The sequence below is a fragment of the Lipotes vexillifer genome, unplaced genomic scaffold, assembly GCF_000442215.2.
Source record: "Lipotes vexillifer unplaced genomic scaffold, Lipotes_vexillifer_v1.1 scaffold1785, whole genome shotgun sequence".
Classification (NCBI taxonomy): domain Eukaryota; kingdom Metazoa; phylum Chordata; class Mammalia; order Artiodactyla; family Lipotidae; genus Lipotes; species Lipotes vexillifer.
The window spans coordinates 173,466-189,483 of NW_006785388.1; the positions used below are offsets into that span (position 1 = coordinate 173,466).

A 16,018-nucleotide genomic window follows, 5' to 3' on the forward strand; every position below is an offset into this window, starting at 1 on the left:
CAAGCACCACAAATGCCTGTACCTCCCTTTGGAATGGGAGTATGTGCCACCTCTTAGCATCCTTTTCCGCTTGGCACAGTGCTCATCATTCTGCTTAAAGTGTGGTGCCCGAACTCCTCCCCAGCCTGCAGGGTGGGAGAATTCTGCATAGGCCTCCTCACGTGATGCCTCTGCTGGCTCTCTGTTTCAGATCCTGACGTGTTGGATGAGCAGGCCCCCTTGGAAGAGTCCACTGTATGAGATGGTGCAGCCTAGCGGCGGGCCGGCAGGGGACCAGGACGTGCTGGGTGAAGAGTCTTCTCTGGGGAAGCCAGCCATGCTCCACCTGCCTTCAGAGCAGGCTGCTCCTGAGACCTTCCAGCGTTGTCTGGAGGAGAATCAAGAGCTCCGAGGTGAGGGAGACGGCGGGTGTGTGGAGTAAAAGTCCGGGGACCCGGCACTGCTCGGGGAAGGATTATCCCATTCACCTGCCCCTCTGCATTGACTGGGACTGGGGTGGGCCAGTTAGAGCCTGAAGCTCAGCCACCCTTCCTCTTTGTTTCAGGTGGGATTCCCTGGAAGTGGACTTTGAGATACAGAGTGGCATGAAGGACGTTTATTTAGAGTCCTCTTAGGAGTAACACTGGGGAGGGGAGGGGAAGGGCAGGGCAGTGAAGAAGCAGGGGAGGGCGGAGGGAGAAGCTGGGCCGCAGTGCAGGCCAGCCCTACAAGGAGCTCTGGAGCGGAGCTTTTGTTTCAGGTGGGATTCCCTGGAAGTGGACTTTGAGATACAGAGTGGCATGAAGGACGTTTATTTAGAGTCCTCTTAGGAGTAACACTGGGGAGGGGAGGGGAAGGGCAGGGCAGTGAAGAAGCAGGGGAGGGCGGAGGGAGAAGCTGGGCCGCAGTGCAGGCCAGCCCTACAAGGAGCTCTGGAGCGGGAATGACCCTTCTGCGTTGTCCCACTTGGGCCAACGCGGCCAGGCCCCCTGTGTCTCCGTACTGATCAGTCATTAAGCAGTGGCTATCCTGGGAAGGGGCGTGGCTATCCTGGGGAGGGGGCGTGACCTGCCCCAGAAAGGGGCTGTGGTCTGCTCTGGGAATGGGCGTGGCCTCCCTGAGAAGGGCCAGTGGGCTGCTTTGGAAAAGGAGCGTCCAGGTCCTGTGGGCGGGGCATGAACCTGGCGGGCCGCTCCTCGAAGATACCGGAGCTGAGGGCTGTCCTCCAGCAGCACCCACCCCCCAGGTGGCTGGGTTCGAGTACCTTCCGGGCCGCCGCCTCCCCATCGCCATCACAGCCCCCACTCACTCACCGTCCATGTCCTCACCTGCATCGGGGGCAGCTTCTCCAGGCCCCGGGGGCCGTCGCATCGCGCCCCTCAGCTGGTGTGGCTGCCCTGGGGTGTGACCCACTCCTGCCTGCTTCGCGTGAGACAGCCCACCCCCTTGGTGGCCGCGCCCCGGGGGCTCCTCGTCTGGCATGCCGCCCCTTGGGTACGGCAGCCCCAGGTGCCCAGGCGGCGCCCCTGCTTTCACTCAGTGAGACTCTTGTGTTTTGTGCTGTGAGGACCTTCTACACTGCCGAGCCCAGAGCTGCAGGTGGGGATGGGCGGCACAGACTCCCCGGGTGGGTCACGGGGAGTGATGGGGCACATGGCCACTTTTGCTTCATCCTGGTTCCTGTTGGCAACTCAGGGCTTATAAAGGTCGCAGCCTTTGTGTACACCATATCCCAGAGGACAGGGCCTTGGTTATTTTCACTCAGCCGTCCACTGTCCAGGCTGGCGGGCAGGTTGGCATGTGACATAAGCAGTGGAGGCCACAGTCATGGGGCCACTCCCCCACCCCTCTGCTGGACAGTGCATCCTCTGGTGTAATGGGATGTCACGTGGGGCCTTGTGCTGATGAGTCACGTGCCCTGTAGGCCTCAGAGACTGGTGCTGGCTGAGGCCCTGCAGGCAAGGACCAAACTTGTGCCCAGAATATGTGTCTCTTCTTCTGTGAAGATAAATCGCCTTCTCTTGCAGGATAGAAAGGGTCCAGCGTGGTCAGCCGGCCACTTAGGGGCTGCTTGGTCTTTTGGAGCACTGGCCTGCTTTGGAGACAGCCCTGATTCACGCACAGAGGGCTGGGACCTACCTGCTTGAGGACAGGGTCCTCCCCCTCAGCGCTCAGACATCTAGAGGTTGTTCTGGGCACTGTGGCGTGTTGAGCAGCATCCCTGGCCTCTACCCACGAGGTGCCAATCGCACCCCTTCAGTTAAGACAACCATCAGTATCCCCAGATGTCATCAAATGTCCTACTGTGTTGGGGCCACATAGAGCTGGCAGCCAGGTTGAGAGGCCAGGAGACAGCTCACCCTCCATAGCTATGTGCATAGTCTCTGCTCATCCCCAGGACAGCACTCTGGCAAAGGGCACTCGGGGGTGAGAGTGTGGCAGGCTGGCCAGACAGGGACCATGGACCCCCCAGCTGCCCCCCAGGGAGCTCGGGCTCTGCACGTTTCTGCTTATACAGCTGCAGTGTATCAGGCCCTGGTCCAAACCCCTGGGGCCCGAGGTGTCTGCCCCTGTGATGCTTGTGATTGTGTCCATGGAGGAGGGGGCAGGAGGGAGGACGTAGGATTTGTTTGGAGTATTTATGGGGAAGCTTCATGGGAGAAGTCGCTTCTACCTCGTGTAGGAGTCCATTGATGTGGCAAGTCCAGGAGAGGTGAGTGTAGAGAGAGAAGCATGAGAGGGCGCCAGTGTCTGGGGCCAGAGGGGAAGTGACTGCCCGTGGGTATGAGGTTTCTTTTGGAGGATGGAAATGTTCTGGAGCTAGATAGAGGTGATGGGTGCACAGCTTGGTGAATATACTATAGCCACTGAATGACTGTATACTTTAAAATAGTTCAAGTGGTGAATTTGGTGTTCTGTGAATTGTACCTCAGTTAAAAACAGAAGTTGCGTGTGAGCTGAGCTGAGCATTGGTGGGGGCTGGTGAGGAACCTGAGGCAGGGGACAGTGGGGCACAGAAGGTAGCTTTGGAGCCAGGCTCAGGAGCCACTGTGGTTCCGGCAAAAGAATGTTCCATCAGCAGGCACCAGTTAGCTCGTTGGGAGTTTTGACCAGAGCAGGGCCTGAAGCTACCGCCTGCCCCCCTCTTGTCCAGCTCTGTGGTGGCTAGAACCTTTGCATGCCACGGATCAGTTCTGTCACCCGCAGCGGATTTCTGCTGCCTGGGGGTGTCCCCAGGTGTGTGGCTGTCCTTTCCTTAGGCCCTGCCGGCTGCCCGGGGAAAGGAGGGTAGACTGGCTCTAGAGGTTGTCTTGAAGACCAGGCACTTTGGCTGCTTTTCTGTTTACCTTTCCTCAACCTGTGAGATGGGTGTGCTTGTCCCCGTTGAACATGGACATGAGGATGGTGAGGCTCAGAGAGGTGGCTAAGTGGCCTGCTCCAAGGCTTCTCGCCCGCCCCCCCACCCCAGTCTGTGGCCAGCAGTGCCACGGGCAAGTTTGTTCTGGTGGCTGTGCCCCCGAGTCTGATCCCGAAGGCAGTGACCCAGGGCCCCAGGGCGGCCCACCTCTGACCCATGCAGAGGGCAGATGAGTTCCAGAGTCACTTGCAAAGAAAGTGGCATTTGGCACTTGTTTTTTTCTTTCTTTTTTTTTTGGCTGCCACGTGCGGCCGGTGGAATCTCAGTTCCCCAACCAGGGATTGAACCCAAGCCCTGACAGCGAAAGCCTGGAATCCTAACCACTAGGCCACCAGGGAACTCCCGGACACATGCTTTTAAGTGAAGCTGACGTGGTTAATATCTTGGAGACACTGGGGGCACGTCATTTGCGTAGTTGACTTCGAAAGCGCTTGGCAAAGTGAAGGGAGTGTTTGGAAGCTGTCAGGGTGGTAGAGGCCGCGGGGTGGTGGAGGCCGCGGCCACCGGGCTCACCTGCCCCCTGCCACCTCTGCAGACGCCATCCGCCAGAGCAACCAGATGCTGCGGGAACGCTGCGAGGAGCTGCAGCGTTTCCAGGGCAGCCAGAGGGAGGAGAAGGCCTTCCTCATGCAGAAGTTCCAGGAGGCCCGGGACCTGGTGGAGAGGCTGAGCCTGGAGAGGCGGGAGCTGCACCGGCAGAGGGAGCAGGCCCTGCAGGAGGTGGAGCGCCTCAAGACATGCCAGCAGGTAGCGGGCCACCGCCGCCCGCCCGGGACCCACAGGGACTGCGCTCGGGGTCGCGGGATGGGGGGGCTCCCAGAGTTGCGAAAAGCCATTGTCCTCATGGTCATGGCGTTAGGCTTAGTCACCCAGGAGGGATGCAGGTTGAAATCAGCAAAGATAAAAGGAACAGAGGGCGGGTCCAGGAGAGGCTGGGCCACATGTGATGGTACGCATGGGTACCACCACCAGGGAAGCTCCCGTGAGTGGTGCGGTCTGGGGACTTGAGTGGGGGTCGGTCCTGGAGGCCTGGGGCGCCCACGTGACTGACCTGGGTTACCGGGTCTCTGCGCCCCACAGGTCAAGGTGATACATGTGGCCTGGGGCCCTGCCCCAAATCACCCTGGTGGCGTAGACTGCCTGGTGGGAGCCCTCGGGGAGGTGTGTTAGGTTCCTGGAGCTGCTGTAATAAAGTACCACAAACCGGGTAGTTTTAAGCCACAGAAATGTATTGTCTCCCAGTTCTGGAGGCCAGAAATCCAAGATCAAGGTGAGGGCATGATCTGGCCAAGGCCTCTCTCCCAGCCTTGGGTGCTGGCTGGCAGGACTTGGCGTTCCTTGGTTTGCAAGCACACTGTCATGTGGCCTTCTCCCCGTGTGTCTGGGCATCTCTCCTCCTCTTATAAAAACACTGGTGTCAAAGAGCAGCTCAGCCGGCCATTAGGTAAAGGGGTGAAAACAGGTTTTGTTTGGTAACTACCGATAGCAGGGGAAGGCACTGCGCACCCTTCTGATGGGCACAGACGTGCTGGTGATTTGAAGGGAGAGTGAGGTGGGGGCAGCGAGCAGGGGCTCAAGTGAAAACCCACGCGGGGTGGGTCAGTGTCAGTGCGGTGAGGTCAGCGGCATCCACCCCGGGAGTCAGTTCTGGAAGTTAGGATTCCATCCCACGCAGACACACGCAGACTGAGGCCCTATCCTTCCTCAGGATTCCGTTTCAGAGGAATGGCTCTCAGGTCCCCGAGAAAGACTCCTGGGTTGTCTCAAAGGGACAGAGGAAGGATTCACATGTTGGGAGCCCTCTTAGGAAAGGCTCTGAGGATGGTGGGGGTCTAGGTCAGGTGTTGGCTGGAGCAAACAGTACATTCTTTTGCCAGCCCTCTTTTCTCAGACAGGAACTCAAAAGGGGGCTGGGCCGGCCCAGGGTCATGACCTTAGGCTGCAAGAAGCCACTCTAGAGCTTGCTCGAGTGTCCGAGTCTTTTGTAGTTCTCAGCAGTCACTGGATCGGGGGCCCACCCTACTCCAATACGATCTCACCTTAAGTTGGTCACATCTGGAGAGACCCTGTCTCTAAATCAGGTCCCATTTATAGGTACTGGGGGTTAGGCCGTGACCATGTCACTTTGGGGCCATTGGTAAAGCCACTACAATCCTGAACTGGTGTACTCGGCGCAGAAGTGAGAAGAAGGCTGCTGTTCTCAGGATGCCTTCAGAGCATCCGTCTGCCCCGTGCTCATGTGATGGGATGCTGGCTTCATGGTAGCGATCAGAGCCACTGCCAAAGCCCTATTTCTAGCTGACAAGTCTTACAGTAGCGGGTATTGGAGGGGCCATGGCTTCATGTTGCTGGCGGCAGCATCAGTTGGTGTCACTGCTTTTTTATTTTTTTTCTTGCGGTACGCAGGCCTCTCACTGCTGTGGCCTCTCCCGTTGCGGAGCACAGGCTCCGGACGCGCAGGCTCGGTGGCCATGGCTCACGGGCCCAGCCGCTCTGTGGCATGTGGAATCTTCCTGGACCGGGGCACGAACCCGCGTCCCCTGCATCGGCAGGCGGACTCTCAACCACTGCGCCACCAGGGAAGCCCCGGTGCCACTGCTTTGAAAAACTATTTGGCATTTTTCTCTTCAAGTTGAAAATGTAGGTCACCCCCAACTCATCAGTTGCACCCCTGGTATACGTAAGAGAAACTCTTGCACATGGACAACAGGTGATGGGGATAAGACGGTGACCCCAGCAAAAACCTGGGCATAGCTGAGTGCCCATCCCTGGAGAAAGTGGTAGAGCCACAGGCTGGAGTTTTTCCCAACAGCTTTTCCAGGATAAAACTCAACATACCATGAAATTCACCCCTTGAAAGTGTAGAATTCAGTAGTTTTTAGTATAGTCATAGAGTTGTCCAACCATCACCTCCATCTGCTTCCAAAACATTGTCATCATCCCAAGGAGAAACCCCATCCCCACGAGCAGTCACTCCCCTGTCCCATCTTCCCCAGCCCTGGGCACATGCTCATCTTTCTGTCTGTGTTTGCCTGTTCTGGGCATCTCCTGTGAGTAGAATCCACCGTGTGGCTCTCATGTCTGGCTGCTTTCACTCAGCATCACGTTTTTTTTAAAAAAAATAATATTTATTTATTTATTTGGTTGCACCAGGTCTTAGTTGTGGCAGGTGGGCTCCTTAGTCATGGCATGTGAATTCTTTTTTTTTTTTTAACATCTTTATTGGAGTATAATTGCTTTACAATGGTGTGTTAGTTTCTGCTTTATAACAAAGTGAATCAGTTATACATATACATACGTCCCCATATCTCTTCCCTCTTGCATCTCCCTCCCTCCCACGCTCCCTATTGACATGCGAATTCTTACTTGCAACATGCCTGTGGGACCTAGTTCCCTGGCCAGGGATCGAACCTGGGCCCCCTGCATTGGACCTCAGAGTCCTAACCACTGCGTCACCAGGGAAGTCCCAGCATCATATTTTTTGAGGTTCATCCACGCTGTAGTCTGTCCAAGTACCTCATTTCACTTTATGGCTGGATGATATTCCAGTGTATGGAGAGACTACGTTTTGTTTATCCAGTCGTCATCTGATGGACATTTGGGTCGTTTCCACTCTGGCTGTTAGGAGTAATGCTGCTGTGAACATTCCTGTGTGGACATGGGTTTTCATTTCTTTCAGGTAGATACCTAGGGGTTCTCCCATTATTTTGAACCAAATTCCAGACACCGCATAATTTTGTCTGTAAATATTTTAGTGTGCATCTCTAAGAAACATAAGAACAATACCACCGTCACATCTAAAGTAGTTACCATTACCTGCTTAGTGTCATCAAATAGATTCTAAGAAGCATTTTGACAGGATTTCCTGGTGGATCCGATGTGAGCTGTGAGAGGCAGAGAAGACTCCAAGGTTTTGTGCCGCTAACTGGAGGATGGACTAGATGGGGAAGGTCTCACCGGGGTGCCATCTAGTCAGGACTGGAATACATGTGGGTATCTGGGGAAAGACTGTTTTAGAGGTGGAGAAAGCATGTGCACAGGTCCTGAGGCAGGAGCATGCCTGTGATGTTCAGGGAAGACCGAAGAGGCAAACATGGCTTGGGCAGAGTGGATAGGGGCTGAGGAGGGCAGAGTCATGGTGGGGCTAATCATGTGGGATTAGTAAGCCAGTGAAGGATTTGGGCTTTGATCCTGAGTGTGACAGGAACTGTGGGAGGGTGCTGTGCTAGTGAGACATTATCTGGATTCCTGTCTAGTGTAGGGGGTGTTATGGGTTGAATTATGTTCCCCCAAAAGAAATGCCCATAGCCTAACCCCTGGGACCTCAGAATGTGACCTTATTTAGAAATGGGGTGTTTGCAGATGTAATCAAGTTAAGATGAGGTCACACTGGCTTAGGATGGGCCTAAATCCAATGACTGGTATGTTTCAAAGAAGAGAAACAGACACCCAGGGAAGATGGTCACGTGACAATGGAGGCTGCTACAGCCAAGGGCCCTCAGGAGGAACCAGCCCCGCCGACACCTTACTCTTGGACTCCCGGCCTCTAGAAGGCAATCCGTTTCTGTTGTCTTAAGCCCCCTGCTTTGTGGTCCTTTTGGGGAAAGCTTACTGCAGCCTCCGGGCCTCAATGTGGAGAAGCTGGGCAGGCAGTTGGGTAGCTAAGCTGGGGTGCCGGAGGGAAGTCTGTCCTGGAGGGAGGAATCTGGAAACCCTCAGTCCGTGGAGGGTACTGAAAGCCTTGAGACGGAGCAGATCATCATCGTGTGCATGTAGCTGGAGAGGAGACGCGGCCCTGAGACTGCCCTTGAGAAGGATGGTGGGTGGGGCCGTGTGTGTGGCTGGGAGCACAGGGGTGCTGGTTCCTACCTAGGGGTTACTGCGGAGGGGCTGGATATGCAGAGGACCGGGGCTGCACCCTGGGCTTGAGCAGCCCGAGGTCTCAGGGGACCGGGATCTGGACAGTTTGATGACAGAGGCACACAGACTCCTGCTGGGCTCAGCCCTCATGGCCTGGTTGTCAGCCTTGTGAGACTCGAGGCACCTCCATGCTCCCATGTCCCTGGGTCTCCTGTTGCCCCATCTGCAGGGATGAGGAGGGGCTTGGAGTCGGGGCTCATGGGACTCGATCTCTTTCCACCGCTTCAGTTGCCTCGCTGGGGGGGAGAAGCTTCCAGAGGTGAGAGGTGAGATGAGTAGGGGTGCTGAGGGCTCGAGGGGAGCCCTCGGGGGACCGTCTCAGTGCTTTCAGCTGCCCTGGAGCTTGGGGCTGCCAGGGGTGAGCAGCTGGTAGGGAAGCATCGCCGACAGGAAGTGGCTTTTTTTCATGCAGCAGATGGCCGAGGACAAGGCCTCAGTGAAAGCCCAGGTGACATCCTTGCTGGGGGAGCTGCAGGAGAGCCAGAGTCGCTTGGAGGCCACCACCAAGGAGCGGCAGGCTTTGGAGGGCAGGTGAGTAGGGAGGGAAAACCAGCCTGGAGGCCGTTGTCAGGGTGCCTGAGAAGAATGAGGTCATTCAGGGGCTTCCAGAGAGTTCCTCTGTGACAGGATGGACGGGAGCACACGGGCGTGGGGCAGGTGTGTGGTGGGGCTGTGGACTGGGTGTCTAGGACCTGAGTCCCAGCGGCACTTCTGGCCTCTCTGACCTTTTGCTGGAGTTTGGATTATTTCCTGAGGGGGCATTTGCCGGGCAGTGGGGAAGAGCCCCCCCATGATCTGCAGGAAAGCACTCCAGTGCCCTCCCGGCTGAGGTTGATGACAGGGACAGGGCACGCGTCAGCACCCCCAAGGACAGAAGACGCGCGTCTGGGGTGGAGAACCCCACACCTTCGGCTTCCCCTCTCCCTCCCATGAGGGGCCAGCCGAGCACTCTCCCTTCTCCGGCAGTGACAGATGCCTCCCTGGAGACCCAGGGAGCCCACTCGAGACTCAGCGCCCTGGGTTTCATTGAGGGCTGGTCGCTGCCCGGCACGTGCCAAACTTCCCGATTCCCAGAGGAAAGCAGGTGCGCCCCCTAAACCACCCTGTGGTATCAGAGTCCAGGCACAGGGACCACCCTTATCAGTAGGGAATGTGTCTTTTCGATGCAGGGCACTCGCACCAGCCCACTGCCCAGGCACCAACCCGGGGCCAGCCTTGCAAGCCAGCCCTTACAAAGCTGGCAGCCTCAGGTCCGCCAGTCGCTCTCTCCCACAGAGGGAGGTTCCTGTAAGCGGGGTCATTGGGTCAAAGGGCACAGATGTTTCAGTGGTTCTCATGCTGCCCAGCTGCTGCCGTCCAGAAAGACGGGTCCAGGCGACGGAGGTGGCCCCAGCTCTCCCAGTGTGGGAGGTGATCGGGGTGCCCTGGGCGGTGTTGGGGGCGCCTTTGTGAAGGAGGCTGGAGGAACAGGCAGGGGTGACAGTGTGTGAGTGCGCTGCCTTCTAGAAAGAAGATGGCAAAAGGGAGGCTGTGGAAGGCTGAGCCTGCTGGCCCCGGGCTCTTCGCATTCTGCTGTTTCCCGTACACGCTTCTGTCCCTCCGGGTTTCGAAAAGGCACGTGCAATTTTTAGGGCGGTTTTGGGTCTTCCCTGCTTATCTTTTTTCTATGCACATGAAAGAAGCCAACTTTGGTCACTTAATGACCCCACAAGGGCGTTACTCCCGCAATTGTAGGCTCTTGGGCACCCTCCTTTCCTGTCCCCCGCCCCCGTCTCCGTGGCTGAGCATGTATGTGCTGAGCTGGACGGCTCGGGGCAGGAAGCCTGCCCCCATCTCACATCATTCGGCGTGGCCATTTAAGTGGCCTCAGACTTAATGCACATGGCTGCCCTTTGAGCCCTGGCCTGTCACATCGGGCCCCTGGCAGGCAGCACTTCCATCTGCTGAAGACAGTGGCAGCTGCTAACTTTTGTCAGCTCCCAGATGGGGACCTGTGTTCAGTAGATTTGGATGGGCGCGTGCACACGGTGAGACCAGAGACCATCCCCAGTAGCCTCCCCCACCGAGAAGCAGCCACTGTCGCCGCGCAGGGAGCTGTGTGGACGTAGGGATGTGGAGTGGGGAGATGGCAGGCTGGGCCGGAGGTAGCTGAGGAGAGCTGAGCTGTCACTGCGCCATGGGACAGGGCACCGGGAATTCTCTGCTGAGGCCGCTGCTGTCTCCTGGGTGGGCAGGTGCGAGGCTCTTTGTGCAGGTGCGGACCCTGGGGCCCAGACGGGCCTGCGCCCCCTCGCCACTTCTGGAGCTGTGACTGGTCGGCAGAGAGCCTCTGAGCACTGACCCTGCCTCCCCTCCTCCTCCCCCCGCCCTGCCCCACTTCTCACCTTCTCCCTCTCCGGCTTCCAGAAAGGCTCTCTCTGCTGGCTGTCTCCACCTGCTTTCCTCCCAGTCCCTCCCAGCCCATCCACTGAGATGGCTCTGGCCAGGGCCCCCAGCGCCCACATGTCGCAACCCAATGGGCAGTTCCCTGGGGCTCCTCTCCCCTGGGACCACCTCCTTCACCTCCAAAAGGGCTTCTCTGGGGGCCGCCATCAGCCCGACCCTGCCCCCATTGGGCTGCCCTGCAGTTGTCCCTGTTTCCAGTGATAGTGCGTCCACTTTGACGCCTGGAGGACCCCCTTGGTCCCACCTCTCTGTGACTTTTCCTCCCCCCCTTGGTCCCACTGCGCCGTGACTTGTCCCTGCCTCTGCGCAGTGTGGTAGGGATGCTGGGAGCACAGGAGGGTCCTGCTACGGGCCCTCCGTGATGGCCCATGCCCTCGCCAGGGTCCGGGCCGCCAGCGAGCAGGCCCGGCAGCTGGAGAACGAGCGTGAGGCGCTGCAGCAGCAGCACAGCGTGCAGGTGGACCAGCTGCGCCTGCAGAACCAGAGCATGGATGCTGCCCTGCGCATGGAGCGCCAGGCTGCCTCGGAGGAGAAGTGAGTGGGCCGCTGCCTCCTGGGAGCCCTTCCAGGGGCCGGCTGGAGGGGAGGGCCCAATGCTGTCCGTTACCGTTGTCACACCCCAAGGATCCGGCTTTCAGAGGGTGACATTGTTCGCTCTCCGGTCCACATGTCAACAGCGTCCCGTATGGGATCCTACCTTCTCCTTGTTGGCGTGTCATTTGAGTCTTCTTTAATCTAGAACAGTCCTCCTGCTTTTCTCTGTTTTTCTTGAACTTGACTTTCTTGAACAGTACAGGACAGCTCTGTTTTATTATAAACATTTCTTTGTGTACATTTTGAAATGCCAGATTGATGGAAAATGATATGAAATAGGTAGCAAAGCTTGCCTCAGAGCTGACGGCCTTCCAGGCACACAGGCACCCTGAAAGCCACATTCTGGTCTGTGGCTGTGACGACAAGGAAGAGGGTGGAGTTGGAAGCAGTAAGAGCTGTGGCTGGCTCAGGACAAGGTGGTTCTCCAGCCTAAGCTCCTTTTCCGTAGGAGGAAGCTGGCCCAGCTGCAGGTGGCCTATCACCAGCTCTTCCAAGAGTATGACAGCCACATCAAGAGCAGCATGGTGAGCAGTGAGCGGAACCGAGTGAATATGGTGGCGGCGTCTCCTGGGCTGCCAGCCTGGGGCTGACTCCCCTCAGGTCAGGGATACTGGAACTCAAGGCCCTATCTTAACAGACTCACAGAGCTGGCTTTGGAGAGGGATCCTCGATTCGACCTAGAGCTTTGTCAGGGCTCTGGGGTGATGGCTCAGGACAGGCAGTGGGGAGGCGGGGACTCTTGGGCTGTGTTGTTTGCAGCCCATGTTGGACTAGGCGGCGCCTCCAGATGCTCCACCTGTGGGCAGGACCATGCTTGTCTCTGCAGCTGGTCCCTCCCGCCAGGCGTCCCCAGATTTCCCTGGGAATGTTTCCATACCAGTGTTGAAGGTGGCTGATACCCCTTTTCTAGTTTGTCCTCGTCAGACTTATACTGAGTGCTGTTTCTAGTGATCACATTTTAAGAAGGATGTAGTCAAACCTGAACATACCTGGAAGAGACTTATAAGGGTAAAGCCTGAAAAGTGGGTCCCATGAGGAAGAGTTAGTTAGGAAAGCGTGTCCCTTTGATCTCCAGAGGGAAGCCTTGGTGGCGTGTGTGTGCGTCTGTGTGTGGGGCTGTGGAGGGGGGGGGCATCCGTGAGGGACCAGCAGACCCTCGACCAGGTGGCAGAGTGGAAGGACCGACGGGCCTTGGCTTAGTGGGCACGTGGTGGAGCATTAGTGCATGAGACTGGCTCAGTGTGCAGCATGTGGCCTCAGGAGGGAGTGTGGCCCCTGTCCTTTGAGGGGTTGGAGGACTGTCCAGCTGGGAAGGGAATGTCGGCCTGGGGGGCGGTTGTGCCAGGTGACCTCGAGGTCCCCTCCAGCCTCCGCCTTTCCTGGGCCCTGCATAGCGCGGGCTGGCTGGGCCCGATCTCTTGTTCCTCTTGGTTCTGCTTTCCTGGAGCGGCAGCCGGCCTGGGGGCAGCCTGGCCCCAAGGCTGAGCCAGATCGGGCTCTGTCAGCTCCCCGTCACCCACATCTAGGGATTGCAGCTGGAAGATCTCAAGCAGCAGCTCAAGCAGGCCGAGGAGGCCCTGGTGGCTAAACAGGAGCTGATCGACAAACTGAAGGAAGAGGCTGAGCAACACAAGACTGTGATGGAGACGGTTCCGGTGCTGAAAGCCCAGGTGAGGGCTCTCCTCTGCAGCCTGTGCGTGGGTGAGCAGACCAGGCCACTGGCGCTGGGACCTGGCATGCCTCTGGTGGCGCTTTGCACTGGCCTCTCGGAAGCTTTCTGAGTCCCTCGCAATGTCCCTTGAACCCTCGATGCCTCTGGGGTGACTGTCTTCGTGCCTTGGGCTCTGGGAGAACAGGAGCGGGCTCTGCCTTCCCCCGGCCCCTGTGGCTGCCATGGAGTGTCCAGTGCGTGGCTGATGGAGAGTGGGCACTGCCCCTGTCTTGGCTTTGCCAGGCGGATATCTACAAGGCGGATTTCCAGGCTGAGAGGCAGGCCCGGGAGAAGCTGGCTGAGAAGAAGGAGTTCCTGCAGGCGCAGCTGGAGCAGCTGCAGAGGGAGCACAACAGGCTGAAGACCAGCTGTCAGGAGTCGGCCAGGTGGGCTTCGGAGCGCGGGACCCACGGGGAGTGGCAGCGGGTACCGGGCCTGTCAGGTTAGGGGGAGCTGGCCTCCCTCTCCCCGCCTCGCGCCCCGTCCTTCCATCAGCTTTGTACGTGCTGGAGATTGACTCATACGTACTGATCGGACGGTTTCTTTTCTCAAAGGATCGAAGACATGAGGAAGCGGCATGTAGAGGTCTCCCAGCCCCCCTTAGCCCCTGCCCCAGGTGAGGGAGCTGCAGGGGGAGGGCTGGGGAGGGCAGGGTGCTGGGAGGAGGCGCTGAGGATCCTGGAGCCCAGCGAGGGAGCTCCAGGGAGCTTGCACCGGCCCCTGGCCCCTCCTCCCCAGCGGTACCGCCCCTGGGGGCGGGGCTAAAGGGGCGGGGCTAGCGGTGGGGACCCAGGTCACTGGAACCAAGTTATCTTGGCACTTTCTGCCTTGGCCCTTCCCTGCAGTTTGTGCAAGGGGACAGACAAGAAGCCTGCACCCACCAGTGCCTATTCTCTTTCCCCAGCTCATCACTCCTTTCACCTGGCCCTGCCCAGCCAGAGGAGAAGCCCCCCTGAGGAGCCGCCCAACTTCTGCTGCCCCAAGTGCCAGTATCAGGCTCCTGACATGGACACCCTGCAGATACACGTCATGGAGTGCATCGAGTAGGGCTGCCTACCGACACCCAGCCCAGGACAGTGCAATCTGTTGCTTTCCTCTCCTGTCTGCCTGGTCCTGAATTAGGGGCTGGGTGACAGAGGGTGGGCCCCTTCTCTGAGCCCCGAGAGCTAGCTGCAGGGCCTTATGTCCCCGTCCGCTGGTTCACCTCTTTTAGGACACACAGAGCCCCACATAGGCGCGATGCTCTGCTTTTTCTGTTCGTTCTGTCTGCTTGTCTCCGGGGTTCGCTCTTCTTTCACCTGTGCTGGGGAAGCCAAGAGCCCAGACCAGGGCTCCCAGACAACTGCTTCCCAGTTCGTCCCGGCCACCTGGCACAGTGTGGCGCTGCTCTCATGGGCCGTGTGCTGTTCCACTGGCGGCTGCACCACTGTGGATCGAACTGGTCTGCTGCTAGCGGACGTCTGGGTTGTTACTGGTCTTTTTACTGTCATAAATAACACCACGCTGAAAATCCTTGTGCGTCCATCATATGTACCTTTGGGTTGGATCCTGCAGAAGCGGCACCATTGAGCAGGGGGTTAGACAGTGCTGGCGCTCCCCTACCCTGGGTGTGCTTTCCCACTCCTCCCTCACTCCCCATAGCCCTGCCGCAGATGATGGGTGTCCAGCCCATGGGCTTGTGCCGTCCACCAGGCGAGCCGTTCTTTGTTAAGAGAGAGCTTGAGCATCTCTTCAGAGCTTGAAGGGTCCTTTTCAGTTCTTCTGGTGTAGACAGCTTGTTTGTATTTTTTGCCCATTTCTCTATTGGGCTGTTAGTCTTTTGTTCCTTGACTTTCAGCAGCTCTTCGGTCATTAGTGGGATCAGCTCTTGTGTGTGATAGAAATTTCGGTTATCTTTTCCTCCTGACTTGGTACCGGTGTGTTTGGACTGGAGCTTGTCATCTTTGTAGTCACGTTTATCCACTGTTCCCACATGTACACTTGCGCTGTCCTTGCCCTGACACTGCAGTGCGCTCTTGTCCTCCCCAGGTGCGTTGCCACCCAGTGTGAGCAGTGGCGGCCGTATGTCATCACATTCCAGAAGTTTGTGATGCCGTTCCCCACACCAGCCGCAAATGCCCCAGCCTGGCCAGCAGAAGCCACTCAGTGATCTTTGGCAGATTACCAGCACCAGAGGACTCTTCCTTGTTGTTTTGCAAGATTCTGGACATTTCCGAGGATGGCAAAGCTGTGGGCATTACCCCTGCAACTGTGGTTTACTCCTCAGTGCCCAGCCTCTTCCTGCACCCCGTGGGCTGCCCTGGTTGGGAATGGGTTGTCACAGGTCCGTCCCTGGGTTTTGTCCAGGCCTCCCTGCTATGTGGCAGTGACAGGGTGGGCTAGGATCAGGGTATAAGTCTCCTGCTGGAAGACAGCCCAGCCAGCATCCTGTTCCAAAAACAAGCCTTGGCTGGGGGCTTTCTTGGCATCTGCAGGGGTGGGAGGGGCTGACCCACTTCCTGAAGCCGCCCAAGTATGTAGTTGCAGATGGTCCTTCGGGAGCATGTTAAAGGCACAGATAGGTTCTCCGCTCGTGGGTGCTGCGTTTCAGTCCACATCCTGCAGTTTTTCGATAAGAGCACTTTGTGTTTTGGGGGGAATGTGTTAGTTTCCTGTTGCTGCTGTAACAAATGGCTGCAAACTTGGTGGCTTAAAACAACAGGAATTCATTCTTTGCCAGTTCTGGAGGCCAAAGTCTGAGGTTCAGGTGTGGGCAGGCTTGGCTCCTGGCACCTCTGAGGGAGCCTCAGTTCTGGGCCTGTCTCCCAGCTCCTGGTGGCTGTCCTCGGTGCTCCTTGGCTGGTAGACGCGTCTCTCCGGCATCTGCCTCTGTCTTGACGTGGGCTTCTCCGCTTCTGTCTGTGTCCTCTTTCTTCTCTTCTAAGGATACTTGTCGTTGGATTTGGGGCCCA

General features: G+C 57.7%; 1 protein-coding gene across 5 annotated transcripts in view; it reads left to right on the top strand.

Annotated features, from left to right (window-relative positions):
• IKBKG (inhibitor of nuclear factor kappa B kinase regulatory subunit gamma) overlaps window positions 1–14,541 on the top strand; it is a 19,083-nt gene extending 4,542 nt beyond the window's left edge. The window contains exons 2-10 of one of the 5 annotated variants that reach the window (XM_007457445.1): window positions 191–392; window positions 3,933–4,144; window positions 8,730–8,848; window positions 11,144–11,296; window positions 11,805–11,901; window positions 12,883–13,026; window positions 13,311–13,453; window positions 13,622–13,683; window positions 13,972–14,541. In XM_007457445.1, coding sequence (XP_007457507.1) covers window positions 206–392; window positions 3,933–4,144; window positions 8,730–8,848; window positions 11,144–11,296; window positions 11,805–11,901; window positions 12,883–13,026; window positions 13,311–13,453; window positions 13,622–13,683; window positions 13,972–14,114 — 1,260 coding nt within the window. In that variant the 5' untranslated portion in view covers window positions 191–205 and the 3' untranslated portion in view covers window positions 14,115–14,541. Of the gene's footprint in view, window positions 1–190; window positions 393–3,932; window positions 4,145–8,729; window positions 8,849–11,143; window positions 11,297–11,804; window positions 11,902–12,882; window positions 13,027–13,310; window positions 13,454–13,621; window positions 13,684–13,971 lie in introns of those variants that run through there. The other 4 variants (XM_007457448.1, XM_007457449.1, XM_007457446.1 and 1 more) reach the window with 4 other exon arrangements.
• Window positions 14,542–16,018: the final 1,477 nt, after the last annotated feature.